We start from the raw sequence: 17,202 nt of genomic DNA on the forward strand, positions 1-17,202 counted from the left end.
CCCTCCCCTGCCCTCTGCAGGGGCTCAGAATTTCTCTGACACCCCTCCCCCATCTTTAATATGCACATGGGTCCTTGGCAGAGGCAGCAATTGAAACAGTCTACTTCTGCCCAGCTCTGCCAAGAACTTTCCTGTGCTGTGTCCTGCCTCTATGATGTAACTTCCTGTAGCTAAGATGTGGCAGAGTAAAGGCCTAGACAGGGCCAGGCAGAGGCAGCATGTTTCAATTGCTGCCTCTACCAGTGACCCGTGAGTGTTTTGAGGGCTGGGCAGGGGTGTCAGAGAGGTACCAGGCCACACCGGGTTGGGAGGGGGGGTTGGAGAGACATTGGAGCTGTGGTTGGGGGGCGGGGGAGGGAAGGAAGGTGACTAAGAAAGGGGTGAATGTCAGATTTGTAAGAAGGGAATGGGAGTTCAGCATTGCAAGTAGCCTCTACCATTGGGTGGCCCTGGGCATTTTGCTGGGCTCACTCAATGGTAGCTACACTCCTGGACAAATGATGATGAAACCAGCACCAGTTTAGCTAGCACTGTGTATCAAAATTTGGCATTTGTGGATGCATTGTATTTGATGTCCCATTTTATTTCTATAGTCAACTTTATGTATACACACAAAACGTTTTTTTGAGTGCTTGATGTTCTTTTTTGTTCTATATTAATTTGTGATTGTTTAAGAACACTGCTACTGAGTTTATAAAATAAGCATAAAATAGGCACCTTTTTTTTTACTTTGACATAGACACCCTCTTAAAATTATTATGTATATGTAAGAAAGAGCTAGCTTTGGTTTATTTAAATAAACAGAAATAAAGATGGAGGAACATAGAATTTTCCATTTAACATCAAATGCAGAAAAGCCTAAAATATAAATGCTATAAAACTGGGAACCATGCTTATTTGCATCCTCTGTCTGCTTTTCCTTAGGTGGACATTGATATCAAAATACGTGCCTGCAAAGGATCCTGCTCACAAGGTTATAACTACAACGTGGATACAGAGAGCTATGACACAATACAGAAGTCATTCCAGCAAGCAGGGGCAATCAACCTGGATCCCAGCATATCTCAATCAAATTCACTATCAGTCCTGAAAATGAGACCAGTAAAAGACACCCTCGTTGCAGAGCATTTTAAATCTCTTCCCAAAACAGGACCAGATACACAATTCAATATATTTGCTGATATACAGCAAAAAGCTATGGTGCTAGAAAGACAAGGCAAAGAGGTAAAAGTTCCCTTTGTAGATCCCTTTATTCCTACCCCCTCTAGCACTTTTCCTGGCTCCAAAGTATCAGTAACTAAGGTGGATGGTGGGCAGCCCACAGGGATAGGAATAGAGAAGCAAATCTTTACAGGTGGAGAAGATAAATCAACCACAACTTTCACCAGTCATGGGCGGACCGTGAAATGCACCAAAACCATCACAAAGAAAATTATCCATGGTCCAAGTGGCCCTAGAGAAGAACTGGTAGAAACTGTGAGTGGGGGTGAGGGGGATGAATGTGCCCATTTGTTGACTAAACTGGGCACGGATCCTGCTTCTGGGGTCGCCTACAATATTCGAGTCACTAGCAGCGATGGTTTGGGTGACATTAGCAAGTTCCCAAGCTTTGAAGAGTTTCTCAGTGGGGGTGCTGGAAGCTCATTTCACAGCAGCAGCAGCAGCAGTAGCAGTAGTAGCAAGAACATTGCCTTTCCAGATAAATCCGGCACCAAAGTCACCCACCATGATGCCGTCTCAGATCTTGGTGAAAGTGGACTAGATGACTTCAGCAGGATTCATCTTGGCACCCCTACCTTCCATTCTGAATCATTCTATAGCCCTGGTGAAAGCTCCTCCTATACCAAAACTGAGGTCGTCAGCAGCAGTAGCAGCAAGAGCTCCCCTTTTGAAACAAAGTCCATGAAGAGTGGCTTTATTCCTGAAGATCTGAGGGCAGTACAGCAAGACCAGGCTGACAGTGTGACTTGGACAGGTAAATCCAAGTGATAGCTGAGCCAGATTCAATCAGCCGTCGAATCCATGCTGGCAACTGGTACAGCCACAAGCATTCCAACAGATGCATTGGGGGAAGGAGAGTTCTGAAGCTTTCAGAGTTTAGGAAATTCAGAAAGCTTTCTTCAATAATTAACTACTAATCAATTTACCAAGCTTCAGGATTCGCACTACATAATACATAAAAATGGGCTACCTATTTGAGACAAGAAACCAAGTTGTTAAATGTCAAATGCTACTTTCAGTACAGATATTTCAATGTCCTTTTAATGATATCAGTCGTTCTGTAATAGTTTCAAACCATATACAGTTGTCTGCAAACTTTTAAGCATCCCTGGTCAACTGGCATGTTGCACCGAATCCCTAAGTGGACAGAAGCTAACTCCTACATGGTACAAAGTTAAACATGATGGGGTTGATTATTCAGCTGATAGTGGTGAGCATTATTGTCTGATTTTCAAGGCCGGGCCATGTCCGGCTACCAGCATTGAAAATCCAGATTTATGGGTCTCACTATCTCATATGAGATATTTAGCACTTAACCACATAAGTGACACCACATAAAAATAGGACTGACTTTTAAGCGGTCCGATTTAACCACTAAACATAGGTGGTTAAGTGGTGAATATCAGCACTTAACTGCATAAGTGCTGATTCCACCCACACACCAACCACAAAATAGCCAGCTTTGAGTTTAACAATCTGTGACAATATTCAGTGCCACTAACCAGTTAAGTGCCATCACAGCAGATAGCCCCACACAAGTGATTTAACCAGCTGGGTGCCATTTCTGGCCTGTTAAATCACTTTGAATGTCAACCCTCATATCTTTTTGCAAATGTTAATATATAATTACTATTTAATTGCAGATTTTAACAGTCTGAAAATAACAAAAAAGGTGAATATGGCTACCTTACCACAGTACTACTTTTAAAAGTCTAACATGTTTAGTGACTCATTCATCCTTCAATTAATTAGGAAAAGACAATTCCACTGTTAAAAAATATATTCTGACCCTTCTAACCTCAACTTATCATTGTTGTTCTGTTTGCTCCTCTAAGCAGCTTTCTGGCATTTGAAAAGAAAGGTAATTCACTTTTATAAAGCAGGGGAAAGCTACAAAAAATAATCTCTAAATACTTTCAGCTCACAATTTCATGTGGCAGAAATAGTGTTAAGAATGGAAGCTACATGAAGCTGTTAAAAATCAAGGCAAGATCTGGAAGATCAAAACTGGTCAGATCTGCAGAACAGAACTCACAGATAGTAACGTAGTAAGTGACGGCAGATAAAGACCTGAATGGTCTATCCAGTCTGCTCAACAGACACATTCATTCTTAATTCAAGATTAAATCAACAATGAACGTGGTATTATATATTTGATCATGCTCTTTCTTTGGTGTTTCTGCTCGGTTCTGTCCTTATGTTCCATCTACTAGACTTGCAGTCAAAGCCCACTCCAGCCTATCCAAATCCATCTTGTCATTTGCGGGACACAGGCTGTAAAAGTCTGCTTGGCACTGTCCTCGTGTTCCAAATTACTGGAGTTTCTGTCGAAGATCTCTCCAGCCCATCCTAAACCTGATTGCTATATGCGGGACTTAGACTGTAGAAGCTAGCCCAGCACCGGTCTTAATTGATACAGCCAGAGTTGCCATCTAAGCACCACTTGACATGCAAACACATATGCAACCCTTTAAGTTTGTTTTTTTATACCATTCATTTTCTAATTAGAGATCCTCTGTGTTCATCCCACGCCTTTAAGTGATCCATTGAAAACTTTGATTCGCATGGGAGTAGCTGTCCACAGGTTCACAGTAAAGTGTTCCTTATACTACAGTGATGTGCATGGGAAAGTTATCAGAAAAATCCTTGTCTATGACCTTATCTCTGAAGTAATCATCTAAAATATAGCCTGATATGCGTGAAACGTTTTGGAGCAAAGGAGGCAATTTTGTAACTGGGTGTCACATGTTAAGTGCCCACAATATGATGTCCCCTGAGTGCCAACTGTATAAAGACATCTGTTTGCCGATATGATGCTACAACAACATCAAGGACTATGAATACCTCAGAGAATTTAAGGAACACATAGTAAAGAAATCACGAATTTGGGGCGTACCCAGCAAGTGCGGAGTCATCTCTTCAAATATAAAGATAAGTACCCCGCTACGTGGTATAATTGAGATAATCAACGCTAGATGAAAAACATTTAAATAAGAACAATATTAGTAAAAACACCACGGAAGGCAGTAGGGTGCCATGATGTTTTAAAAGGGAAAAACCCTAAAACTTGGATGACCAGCCGATGCAATAGGCTATACCCTGATACTGAGCACAATTAGCATAAAAAAAACAAAAATTGAGCTTGCACACTGTCACAATTTTTATGTTTTGATTTTATGAATGCTTGAATATAGGTTTGGGAGTTTAGAACAGGTTATTTAATTAATAACACCGTAAACCAGACCATTATATATACCCCAGTGAAGTACATACTATATAGAATATAAAACGCCAATCAGATATGAGGGCCAAAAAATATAAGTGGATCTTCAGTCAGCAAAAAAATCTTTTGCCAGCTTAAAACCCACTTCCTCATACATCCGTTTTATTCTTTTTCGTATTCTATTACTGAACTGTTCAAACAAGAAATCATTCCAAATATTTCAAACCAAATATTGTACTTTTCTTAGTGATTAGAGCAGAGGTTTTCAACCCATCCTCAGGACTCACTTAGCCAGTCAGGGTTTTAGAATATCCCCATTGAATTCAATGGGGATATTCTGCAAACCTCGACCGGCTAAGTGTGCCCTGAGGACTGGGTTGAAAACCTCTGGATTAGAGTGTGAATAAAGGCAACCTCCCGACATGATCATGTTTTCTTTTATCTGCATCATAGGTGAGGTTCCTCAATACACTTTCAGTGTCTGTGAGCTAAGCAAGCATATTAGCAACTTCAAAATGGTATAAACATGCATAGCATAATACAGGGATAAACATGCACACTATGTTAGGTGAGCTCACTTGTGTTAGGTCAATGACAGGCATAAATGGGAAAGCCTAAGTGATACATTTCACGTGCATAGTTTCATGCATTAATGGGAGACACACCCATGTCCCACCCATGCTCCACCCACATGCATATCCATAAGCAATTACTTGCTAATGCAATTACGTGCTAATGCACTTATGCACTACTTTATAGAATAGAGCGTAGGGCGCTTATACACATAAGTGCTGCTTTGCTGTGGACTTGCCTGTGCAGTTATTGAATTAATCTTAAAGAGTTTTGGACCATTGAAGTGAAAATTGAACTGTGCAGCCACAATCACACAAACTATATTTGGAGAAAAAGGGTGAAGCCTTTCAAGAAAAGACCACTTCACTATCCATTAAGCATCTATTATGTTTTGGGGTTGTGTGTTAGCCACAGAAAATATTGTGTGGGTAGAAAAAGAATGGGTTCAAATAATTCCTAGAAGCCAATGTCCCACAGTGAGTGAAGAAACCGGAGCTGAAACAAGGCTGGATATTTCAGCAAGATAATGATTCAAAACATACCTAAAACCAACCATGAAGTACTTACAGGGAAGAAGGTTGAAGGTTTTTGGAAAGGTCTTCATGATCCCCAGAATTAAATAACACTGAATATCTGTGAGGAAATTGTAAACAGGCCGTGCATCGAAGGCCACCTAAGAATAGTTCTGAGCTCTGCAAGGAGAAGTGGGAATAACTCCCAAAGCAAGAACGGAAATTCGTAGCTGGCTACGTGAAATATTTGGAAGTTGTTATCCCTGCCAAAGAAGGTATTACAAAGGATTGGTTGAAAAAGTGTCCAAACTTATACTCATGCCATATTCATTGCTTTCTTATCTTCAATCCATAAAAATGACAAATAAATAGTAATTATGCATTAAAATGTGGAGAAAGATATGTGTTTAACTTTCTACCAAACAGAGGTTGTATCATCTTCTGTTCATTTTGGGATTCAATGAAATATACAATTTGACTAGAGGTGTCTAAATCTTCATACACTAGTGTACATAGGTTCAACTATCATAAAAAAAAACCCATGTTGAGTAACCCAATTACTTGAAATAAACTTAACCACTATTCTAGAATTGGAAGGTAATGGTGCCACAGGGGATCTTTGGTGACAGAAGTATGACAGAGGACACAGTTAATTTTTCTTACAGGAGCTGATGACATCACAGTAACTTTCTGATAGTCTATCACATCAAGACAGCCTGAAGTATCTCTAGAAAGAATTTAATTAAAAAACACATAGTTTTAGCAAAAGGTGTCAAGCATACGTTGCATAAACAACATATAATTGTCTATCTGAATTCCTGTTTTATTCTGATTCATCATTTGCAAGGGGAAACTTTGTCACACTTTCTCTAATAGTGGTCAGTGAGGAAAAAACCTTCATCTATTGGGAAATTATTATGTCATCTCTACCACATGATTGAAACATTCACAAAATTATTCTTATATCTTCAGCTACCACATCAGCACAACGTTTTAAGGCTAGTTCTATGACAAGGCGCCTACTCTAGGTGCTGGTTATAGCAGCTATTTAAGCCTATTCTATTAAGTAAAGTAGACACCTACTTTTCTTTGCAGAATACTAGAGCAAGTGGCAGAGAATGCTTGTACATCTAGTGCAACCACTTATACCAGCTAGGTGTAAATGCCTTAATCTAGATGTATGCATGAATGCACATAAATTATAGTATTTTATAATTTATATGTGTACTTGTGAGCTTCACCCACACTCTACCCAAATTCCACCCATGAGCATACCCACCAGCAAAATACACACCATCAAAACATAGTGTATACTTTTCTGTGACTCCAGTGTCCTTCAGTGCAAGGCACTGGCCCCCAAAGACCTCTGGGATGGCCCTCATTGTCTTTCTGGGTTTTGTTTTGTTTTTTGATACTCTGCCTATCTACCCAGGCTCAAGATAGAGGGAAAGCGGATGGAGGAAGAGCTGCATGCTTGAAGGACAAGACATTTCTCAATAGACAAAACAGAATGCATTTGGAATGCTCGCAATCTTGATGATACCCCACAATGAAGTTTGAAGGTGGGCTGGTGGGATGCATGTCACTAACATACACTGGTCAGCAGTGTCGTGGCCCCACATTGGAAGATGTTTGGTGGCTCTCCTTCAGCTTATTAGAATCCAAAGTGACCCCAGCTTAAAAAAGAATGAAGACCACTGTGCTAGTTGGTATTCTCTAAGAAGACATTTACATGCATAAGTACCCACTTAAATGTGTAAATGACTAGAATACCCCCATTTACATGCATTTTTGCCATCTAAAACTAGGCATCTCCTATTGGATTACCTCATTTATGTGCATCACCATTATCTTCCTAATTCAAGATCCATCAGAAGCCATTTAGCAAAACAGGCTGCTATTAAGTCACCATTGAGCAAAACAACCTCTATATATGAAATTTATTTGAAGACGGTAACTAAAAACATGTGGCATAAATTAAAATAGTAGGCATACCCCAATCTCAAATTTTGATTTTTATAACCTGATTTTAACCCTGTAGGGCCTCTTTCAGAAACAGTGTGCAAAAATTGCAAATTCACTTTCAAACATATCATATTTTCCACTTCAGTTCTAAACAGTATTACGAGAACATGCACCTTACATCATTCTTTCTTTCAAGCTCCTATGAGTCCTTCTGTATTGATAACTATTGTAAACCAGATCAAAAATGTATTTATTTTTTAGACTGTGATGATATCCACCAAAAACACGTTTCTGGTGCCAAAAGTGGCATTTTCAGAATCAGGCCAGAAGGATCCAATAACGTCCTCTCAGTCTATTGTGACCAAGACACCGTTTTCGGAGGATGGCTCCTGATCCAACAGAGAGAGAATGGATCAGTGAATTTTAACCGAACCTGGCAAGACTACAAGACAGGATTTGGCAGCGTGGATGCACATGGGAAAGGAGAACTGTGGTTGGGCAATGAACACATCCACTTATTGACCCAGAAGAATACTGTCCTTCGGGTGGAGTTAGAGGATTGGAGTGGGGAAGAGGCATATGCAGAATACAGCATTCAGGTGAGACCTGAATCAGAAGACTATGCCCTCAAAGTGTCTCAATATGTGGGCACGGCTGGAGACGCATTGATCCAGGGATCCCCAGAGGACGAGGAGTACACATCTCATAACAACATGAAATTCAGCACCGCAGACAGGGACAGCGACCAGTGGGAAGACAACTGTGCTGAAGTGTATGGAGGGGGCTGGTGGTATAACAACTGCCAAGGAGCTAATCTCAATGGCATATACTATATGGGAGGACAGTATGACCCAAGGAACAATGTTCCTTATGAGATTGAAAATGGAGTGGTATGGCTACGGTTCAGAACTGCCGATTATTCCCTTAAAACTGTTAGAATGAAAATCAGGCCTAGAAATTTGCATTAGGCAAAAGAAAAAGAAATAAAAGTTTTGTTTGCTTTTTTTTAATATATGTATTTGCAGTTCTTTTTTATACCCTGCAAACAACAAGAAGTAAATGTGCCTTTAGCTGGAATAGCTGAATGTAAAACTAACTTGAATACAAACGAATTATATATTTTCATCCCATAAACTTTTGTTCATCCTCTTTTTTTTGTCATAATTATTCTTTATTTCTTATTAATCCGCAAATGAACCTTTTCAGGAGAGGGGAAGGCGGCAGAACTAGGGGGCATGAAATGAGATTGAAAGGGGGCAGACTCAAAAAAAATGTCAGGAAGTATTTTTTCACGGAGAGAGTGGTGGATGCTTGGAATGCCTTCCCGCGGGAGGTGGTGTAGAGGAAAACGGTAACGGAATTCAAACATGCATGGGATAAACATAAAGGAATCCTGTTCAGAAGAAATAGATCCTCAGGAGCTTAGCCGAGATTGGATGGCAGAGCTGGTGGTGGGAGGCGGGACTGATGGTTGGGAAGCGGGGATAGTGCTGGGCAGACTTATACGGTCTGTGCCAGAGCCGGTGGTGGGAGGTGGGGATAGTGCTGGGCAGACTTATACGGTCTGTGCCAGAGCCGGTGGTGGGAGGCGGGGATAGTGCTGGGCAGACTTGTATGGTCTTTGCCCTGAAAATGACAGTTACAAATCAAGGTAAGATATACACAAAAACTAGCACATATGAGTTTGTCTTGTTGGGCAGACTGGAAAACTCTTTTTATTGGAAAAAACTAAAAACAAATAACATACAAATCAAAAACAAGCCCCTAGCTATACACGGTCCTCCTATCTATGTACACCCCCTCCCCCTCCTCAATAGTACAGTGGAAACTGTTTATTAGAAAGACCAAAGAAAAAAACCGGACATGCAAATCAAACCCCAGGCTCCTAGCTAGACATGGTCTGCCTATCTATGTACACCCCCTCCTCAATAATACAATGGATCAACCCCCCCCCCCCGACCCCCCACAACCCCTTCAGACAACTGGCACACAATCCCCTGGGAAGCATGTCCCCTCATGGCGGCTTAAGCCTCACGTGTCTCCACCACCTCGAAGCCACCCCCACCCCTTTTTCCACCCTTTCCCACTTCGCCGCTTCCTGCACCGCCCTTACCACATCCCAGCTGACTACCTCCGCCGGCCGGACCTCCTGGTACAGGGACACCCTGCAGCGCGCCATCCAGAGGCAGTACCGCAATATCACCGAAATCAGAAAGCGTGTTACCGGATCCCCGCGTCCCTCTCCACCCTCTGGGCCATACACCCAGTCCGCATAGCTGTAGTTGCGGAAACTGGGGATCTGCAGCAACGAGGAAACCCGGTCAGAGACCTGGACTGTAAATGGGCACCTCACCAGGAAATGCTCCATCGTCTCTTCAGTTCCAGCACATTCCTCCCGTGGGCACCCTCTATCCCGCACATTGCGATATTTCAAATTTCCTCGGACGTACAGTCTACCGTGAAAGGACAGCCACGCCAGGTCTTTATACTTCACCGGGATGCGGTTCGAAGCAATCAACCGTAACCCCTGCTGCATCCGTGGGGCCGGCGCGTCCCTCAGCGCCAGAGGAGCTGAGAACACCTGCGCCCGTACTCTGTCCATCCAGACCCCCCGTTGTCCTGCCTTCACCTCCCCCACCGTCAGCCCCCACACCCTCACCAATTTCACTAGGGTCTTGCAATAACTCACCCCCCCCGGAGCCCCCCTTCGCAGTGCCACTACCCTCCCCCCCTCCCGCCATAGGTCCCAATATCTCGGCCACCACTGCAGGACACTCCTAGCCCACCCCGGTGGCTCCCGCCCTACCGCCCTCCCCAGATTGAACTGCAGGAACAAAGCGCTGAAAAACAGGACTGGGTTTATCATGCCCACCCCCCCCCTCCCTCCTAGGCAGATAGGTAACATTCCGTTTTACCGGATTCGTCCTGTTGCCCCAGAGCAGCCGGAAGAACACCCCATACAAGGCCGTGTACCGGCTCTCCGGCAGCAGGCAGATGTAACTGACGAACAGAAACAAAGGAACTAAGTGTGCCTTGATGAGCTGTACCCGCTCCCCCATGGTCATTTTCCACCCCTTCCATCTATCCACCCTCCCCTTCACTTCTTGGAGACACCTATCCCAGTTGTAGAGCCTATAATCCCCCTTCTCGAAGTATATTCCCAAGACCCGTATACGTTCCACAGCTGTAGGAAACCTACCTCCCAACTCAAATTGCAGCCCCTGATCCCCAACCCACAGGCTATTGGACTTTTGAAAATTGACCTGCGACGCTGTTGCCTGCGAGTATTCCTGGATCAGGTTCTGCAATCTACCTCCCTCCCTCTGGTCCGCTACCCACACTGTAACGTCATCTGCATACGCCACGACCCTTAACTGGTTATTGTCCCCCACCTCCACCCCTTCCAGCCCCTCCGCCCCCCCCCCCTTCTCCAGCCGTCTTATAAAAGGGTCGATGGCGTATGCATACAACAGCGGGCTGAGTGGGCACCCCTGTCGGACCCCTGCCCCTACCTCAAACCCCTGCCCTCTCCACCCGTTAACCAGGGGAAAACACCCCGCATGCCGATAGAGTAGCTGTAATTGCTCTATCCAACCCTTCGGAAACCCATAGCGCTCCAGAATGCTCCATAGGACACCCCACTGCACTCTATCAAACGCTTTTTCCTGGTCGAGTGTTACCAACAGCCTACCATGCCCTCCCACTCTACTGCGTTCTACCCCCTCCCGCACCCACGCTGCAGCTTCCAAGACCCCTCTCCCTTTAACCCCACATGCTTGCGAGGCTGCTAGCAAATCCCCAGACACCTGCCTCATTCTCTGGAATAGCATTCGCGCAAAGATTTTTCGATCCGTATTAAGCAGTGCTATAGGCCGCCAGTTGGCCAGCATCGCCGGGTCCTTCCCCTTACTTAGTAGGATAAGAGCCGCCTCTGTCAAGGAACTAGGCAAGGAACCCTCCAACTGGGCTGCCCCCCATACCCTCACCAGGATCGGCACCAGCTGCTCCTTAAAGGCCTGGTAGAACTCAGTTGTTAGCCCATCCAGCCCCGGTGAGGTCTTCCTGTGGAGCGCCCCGATGGCTTCCTCCACCTCCTGTTCTGTCCACGGGTTCAAGAGGGCCTGAAGCTGGGGTCCCCCGTGACCTATCCCCGGGGTTCCTTCCACATAACACTCCATCTGCTCCATATCAATCTGCTGGGCTGAAAGGAATGCCGCAAAGTGGTCCCTCACTGCCCCCAGAATCCCCTCCTTGGTGTCCTGCAGGACCCCCTGTGCATCCCGCACCCCCTCCATCACCCTGCGCGCCCTCCGCTCCCGGCAGCATGCGAAGGGGTCCGGGCTACACATTTTCCCGAAGTCCCGCTCATACACCAAGGAGGTGTAGCGGTTGTACTGTACCTGCTCCAGGAGTGCTTGGAGATCATGTATTTCTTCCTCCCTCCCCCCTTGTGAAATCAATGTGTCCCTCTTTTTCTTTATTGCCATGCCCAACTTTGTCCTTTCCCTCCCCTCCCTTCTCGCCTGTCTGAGAAAGAATCCCCGCGTTCGTCTTTTCACTGTATCCCACCACTCCCCCAATGACTGAAATGCCCCCTGCACTGACACCTGATCTTCCAAAAACCGGCGGTACTCCTCCCGCACCTGCTCGCTACCTAACCACTTTAAATTTAGTCGCCATAACCCCCTCCCTGGCCTCTGCGCTGCCGCCCCCCCCCACCTGAAGGAGGACCATGTGGTGGTCTGAAAAGTCCACGTCCACGGTTCGTGGACCCCCCAGACAAACCCCCTTCTTTACCAGGAATCTATCGATTCTACTTTTACACTGCCCTCGAAAGAACGTGAACCCCTCCTGTTCCTCACAGAAGGCCACATGCGCGTCTACCAGCTCCGCCTCCCGCATGATCCCTGCCAGCCTCACCCCGTCATAGCCCACCTGTACCGATCGTCCCCCACTATCCTTTTTCCGCAATATGGTGTTAAAATCTCCCCCCCAGACTACTTGGCGCGAAGTGTATAGGTAGGGCTTGATCTTCCCAAAGAGGAGCACCCTTTCCTTCTTGCTTTGGGGCCCGTACACATTCACCACCCTCAGTGCTCTATCCTCCCAAATCGCATCCACAACAAGACATCTCCCCACCCCCAGCTCCACCACTCGCTGAATATTCACCCGGTGGGACTTAAATAAGATCCCCACCCCACCATACCTCTCCCCCGCCAACCCCCACACCGAGGGACCCCACTTCCAGGCCCGCCTTGCCCGCCTGATCACCTCAATGGACCGCAGCCGAGTCTCCTGGAGCAGGAAGCAATCTGCTTGGACCCTCGCGAACCAGTCATACGCTAAACCCTGCTTCTTCGGAGAGGCGATGCTGGCCACATTCAGCGTGGCAAATGTCAACACTAAGCCTGCCATCCTCATTGCGAGTCACGGGTCTGCTCACTCCCAACTTCTTTCCTTATCTCCTGGGATACCCCCTTCTTACCCTGAAGCAGGTCCTCTGCTATGCGGTCTACATCATCCCCTGCCAAATCCCCCTCCCCCCCCCCGCAGCCGTCCTGTCTGCACCTTACCCCCCCCTCCCCCTTTCTTCCTTCCTTTCTTCTTTGCTCTATCCGGACCCACCCCCTGATCCCTCCCTCTCCCCTCTTCACCCCCGCCCCCTACCTCCTCCTCCGAGTCCTCCACCTCCCCCAAGTCCTCCAAGTCCTCCAGATCCTCCTCTAGCTCCACTCTGTCCCCCCAAGCCTGCACTTGGGCCTTCACCACCTGCCCGGCCCCCTCAGCTTTCCTCTTACTCCCCTTTCCCCTCCCTCCCTCCCTTCCCTCTTCCTCCTCCCTCACCCCTCCCCCTCCCCCCAGAGCCTTCCCGCCCTTCTTCCTACCACCAGTACCCTCCTCCAGTGCTTCCTCATATTTCCGTTTGCCCTCTCCAATCCCCCCTGCCGCCCCCTCTTCCTCCATTAACTCCACCTCTTCTCCTTCCCCCTGTTCTTCCTCCTCCCTCCCAACCTCCCTATCCTCCTCCTCCTCCTCCAACACCTGAAATCTGTTCCCCCCCCTCTTCCCCTGCAGCGACCCCTCCCTGCCCACCCCTACTTTCCCCCCCCCTCCGAAACTTCCCTTTCCTCTGTGGCACTTGTACCCACTCCCCCTCTCCCCCCTGCTCCACTCCTGACCCAGCCCCCTGCCGCCCCCCCTCCTGCATCCCCTCCTTCTCCCCCCCTTGCCCCTCCCTGCCTATCACCCCCTGCCCTATCCCCTCCTCCATTACCCCCCCTCCCCGTCCCTTCCCCCACATATCCCACTCGTTATGGGCCGCCCTAGGGCAGTTCCGATATGCATGGCCTAACCCGCCGCAGAGGTTGCACCTGATCGCGGTGCAGTCCTCTGTGGCATGCTGATCCCCGCATCTTCCACACTTTACCACTGGGCATGACATGCTGAAGTGCCTAAACGAACCACATCTGAAGCACTGCCGCGGCTGCCCCTTGTAAAAGCACAGTATCCTGTCACGACCGATAAAGGCAGCCGAAGGAATGTGCTGGACCACATGGCTCTCCTGTCTCAATTTGACCAGGGCTCCCCAACCTCCTGCCCAAACCCTGCTTGGATCCGGTAACTTTGTAAGTGGGGATCTCAGCTCCGCGTACCTCTGTAGCCAGTAGGCTAAATCTGCCCCAGAGATAGACTCATTTCTCACGAGCAGGGTGATCTGCACCAGGTCCGGCTTGCTGACTGGAATGGCCCTGAGGTCCCGCCACTCCCCCTTTCCCCTCACCCCCTCGTACCTTTCCCAGAATATTTCCATCCCCCTCTGGGTCATGAAGCTCAAGTCATATTCTGGGATGTTGATGGGGTGTATACACGCGTAAAAGTCCTCGGGTATAAACCCCATCCCCATCACCAGCCTCAAGACCCGATCCCTGGAGGGCATTGCCCCCTCCCCTATCCATTTGAGCTGTACCACATTTCGCCGCTTAGGCAGCTGTCCACCCCCTGTCCCCGCTCCCCCCCAACCCCTCCCTGGGCCCTCAAAACCACCCGATCTCCCCCCCTCCCTCCTTCCCCCTCCCTGGACTACTGCCGCAAAGGACTTGGACCCCAGCCCCCACCGCCCCCCCTCCACACTTGTTCCAGCCCTTCCCTCTGCCTCCCCCCCCTTCTGTCCCTCTGCCCCTCCCCTCATCCCTCTCCCTTCCTCAATATCCACCGCCCCCTCCCCCTCCCGTTGTCCCCCGTCCCCTTCCCTCTCAGACAAACATCCAGCAACGTCCATAGTCAGTTCTGCGGCTTGGGCTGCCTCCAACTGATTGTCCTGCCCATCACCACTTCCTGGAACGTCCCTGCTCGTCCCTGCCACTGCAGGCTCCAGCCTCTGGGCTAATCGCCTCCTCTCCTCTGTCTCCTGGCGATACTCTGGCACCTGCCCAGTCAGGTCTGCAGCTGGCGATACCAGACTCCCTGCTCGCTCTGCCCCCGAACTCCCTCCAACCTCCGGCACCAGGGGCGAAGCCTCCGGAACTCCGCCGCTCCCCTTGGCTCCTCGCTCCCAGCCGTCCTGCTGGCAGGTCTGCTCCACCACCCGCTGCACATCTGTTAGACTTGCCATGTCCACTTCTGTAGTCAACGAAAGTCTCTCAACAATCGGGTTACTTCCCCCTTGCTTCTGGTGCAGTCCCTCCTGCGTTCTCCCAATGGCTGGCGCTTCCCGGGGGCATGGCTTGTCTGTTCCTGATTCCGCCACAGGCTGGCTGTTAGCACCCCCCGATTTCACCTCTTGTAATGGACAGCTGGTCAAATGAGCTCCCAGCTGCTGCCCGCTCCTATTCCTCTCTCTCCGACCCCTCTCCTGTAAACCGCCAGCTACTCCATGCTCAGGGAAGACCTCCCCTGCTCCCGGACTTCGTGGGCGGGGCTTCTCCAGATGCCATGCTGCTTCGGTTTCCACTTCAGTCATTGCAGACCCGGCCAAAAATACCGGAGTCTGCCTCTGCTGACCCTTTTCCAACAGGGCCTCCTTCACGGCAACTGTCTCTGCTGTTTGCACAACTGCAGGTAAGCCCTCTGAGACTTCGACCACCACCTCTGTAGAAAACAGGCTGCTACCTGCGTCTCCCTCTGCTGCCTCCATTATCTGGAGTTTTGAAAAGTTACTGAGTTCTGTCCTCCCCTCCACAGGTAGGATCTCTACTCCAGCCCCCACCTCAGAGCCATGTCCTGCCGCTGCCTCCTTATCCTCTGGCTGCTGGGTAAGTGCTCTGGACTGTGTTGCCAACTGTCTCATGTATTTTAAAGTGGGGTCACCTCTGAACCCAGACAACTCTTTTGAGTCTAATGCTGCTGAAGACACTGAAGCTTGCTGCAACTGTAGTGTTCCTGAACCCCCAGACTGTGGTATTGAAGCCATCCTTTCTCGGTTAACATAGAGCTCCCTCAAAGGATTCACAGAGCCCTTTTTTAAACAGTTCAACAAGTGTTCTTTTTCCCCCAACAACTTTGATATCCGGGCTTCCTCTTTAACATACATTTGTCTGTGCTCCGCTGGGGCAAATTTACACATAGTTCTTGCCATTTTCAGACGTTTTCCTAGCTCCACTACTTCTTTTTCCACCAGCTTAATTCGTCTTACAATATTTACCACACTACTTGCTGGATCATCAGGGTCATAGCTCACTTCAAGGAACTCCTCATCTGACGATCCACTCTCCTCACTCTCACTCTCAGCTGCCTCCAGCAAAGGCTTCTGGCAAACTTCCATCGCCTCTTCCTTCTCCCTTCCTTGGAAGCGCCCTTCTGGGGCCTGTACTATCTTCCTCCCCCCTCCACTGTCTTCTCGCTTACCTTCCGCAAGCTGGGCCATGGAGGGGGAAATGCTCTGGTGGCCTCCACTGGGCTGCTTCTCCCTTCGGTCCACTGGACTCCTTTCCCTTCTCCCGGTAGTCAAACCAGGGAGAGAGCCACTCCTTTCGGCCTTCTGGTCCCGGGCCCCAGGAGGCCCCATAGCCTGGGACTTTCCTGAGGCCTTCTCCCCAGGGACCCTCCTCATCTTTGGGGAGGGAGCTAGGTCTCACTCCCTTTCCACTGGAAGTCAGCAGAGCTCTCTAAAACACCTCCTTCCTCCTCAGCAGACTGGATGGACCGTGCAGGTCTTTTTCTGCCGTCATCTACTATGTTACTATGTTATGTTAATAGGTTTGGTAAGTGCTGCCAAAATACAGTGGTGTGAGCCTCTAAAGCATAGAAGTCTAAAGCAGCCGATATTCAGATAGTGGTTGTCAGCATTTTTATGTCCGCTGTCAGCTGTATTCCCAGATAGTCAATGTAATATCTGCAATATGTATATTGAAACATAAATTAATGAACATATCAAAGGTGTAAGTAACTATGGGGCCCTAAACTGTGTTAAGTGCTAGCTCACGCTTAACGTGGGAAAAAAGGCTTAGTGCAAAACACGTTAAAGCATTTTGCGGTATTTTGCCTGTCAACGTGCACTAATTATGCACTATTTATTTTTTTGGTTAATTTTTCGGCAGGGGGTGTTTCATGGGCAGGGAATGGGCATGGAAGCATTATCCAGCTAGACGATCGCATTAGCACGCACTAGCTGGATAATGCAGAGTTACTGTGGGAGCACGTACTGCCTTCTAAATAGGAAGCAATAGGGGCTCCCATGTTAACTTTTTACCAGTACCACACACTAATGTT

The 17,202-nt window shown here is 47.9% G+C and overlaps 1 protein-coding gene across 2 annotated transcripts in view; it reads left to right on the forward strand.

The window, feature by feature from the left end:
- Window positions 1–8,628, forward strand: part of FGA (fibrinogen alpha chain) — a 34,852-nt gene extending 26,224 nt beyond the window's left edge. Inside the window, exons 5-7 of one of the 2 annotated variants that reach the window (XM_030191623.1) lie at window positions 925–1,667; window positions 1,863–1,975; window positions 7,756–8,628. In XM_030191623.1, the coding sequence (XP_030047483.1) occupies window positions 925–1,667; window positions 1,863–1,975; window positions 7,756–8,462 (1,563 nt within the window). In that variant the 3' untranslated portion in view covers window positions 8,463–8,628. Of the gene's footprint in view, window positions 1–924; window positions 1,976–7,755 lie in introns of both variants that reach the window. The other variant, XM_030191622.1, reaches the window with a different exon arrangement.
- The last annotated feature ends 8,574 nt before the right edge of the window (window positions 8,629–17,202 follow it).

This window comes from Microcaecilia unicolor, chromosome 2, assembly GCF_901765095.1.
Source record: "Microcaecilia unicolor chromosome 2, aMicUni1.1, whole genome shotgun sequence".
Lineage (NCBI taxonomy): Eukaryota > Metazoa > Chordata > Amphibia > Gymnophiona > Siphonopidae > Microcaecilia > Microcaecilia unicolor.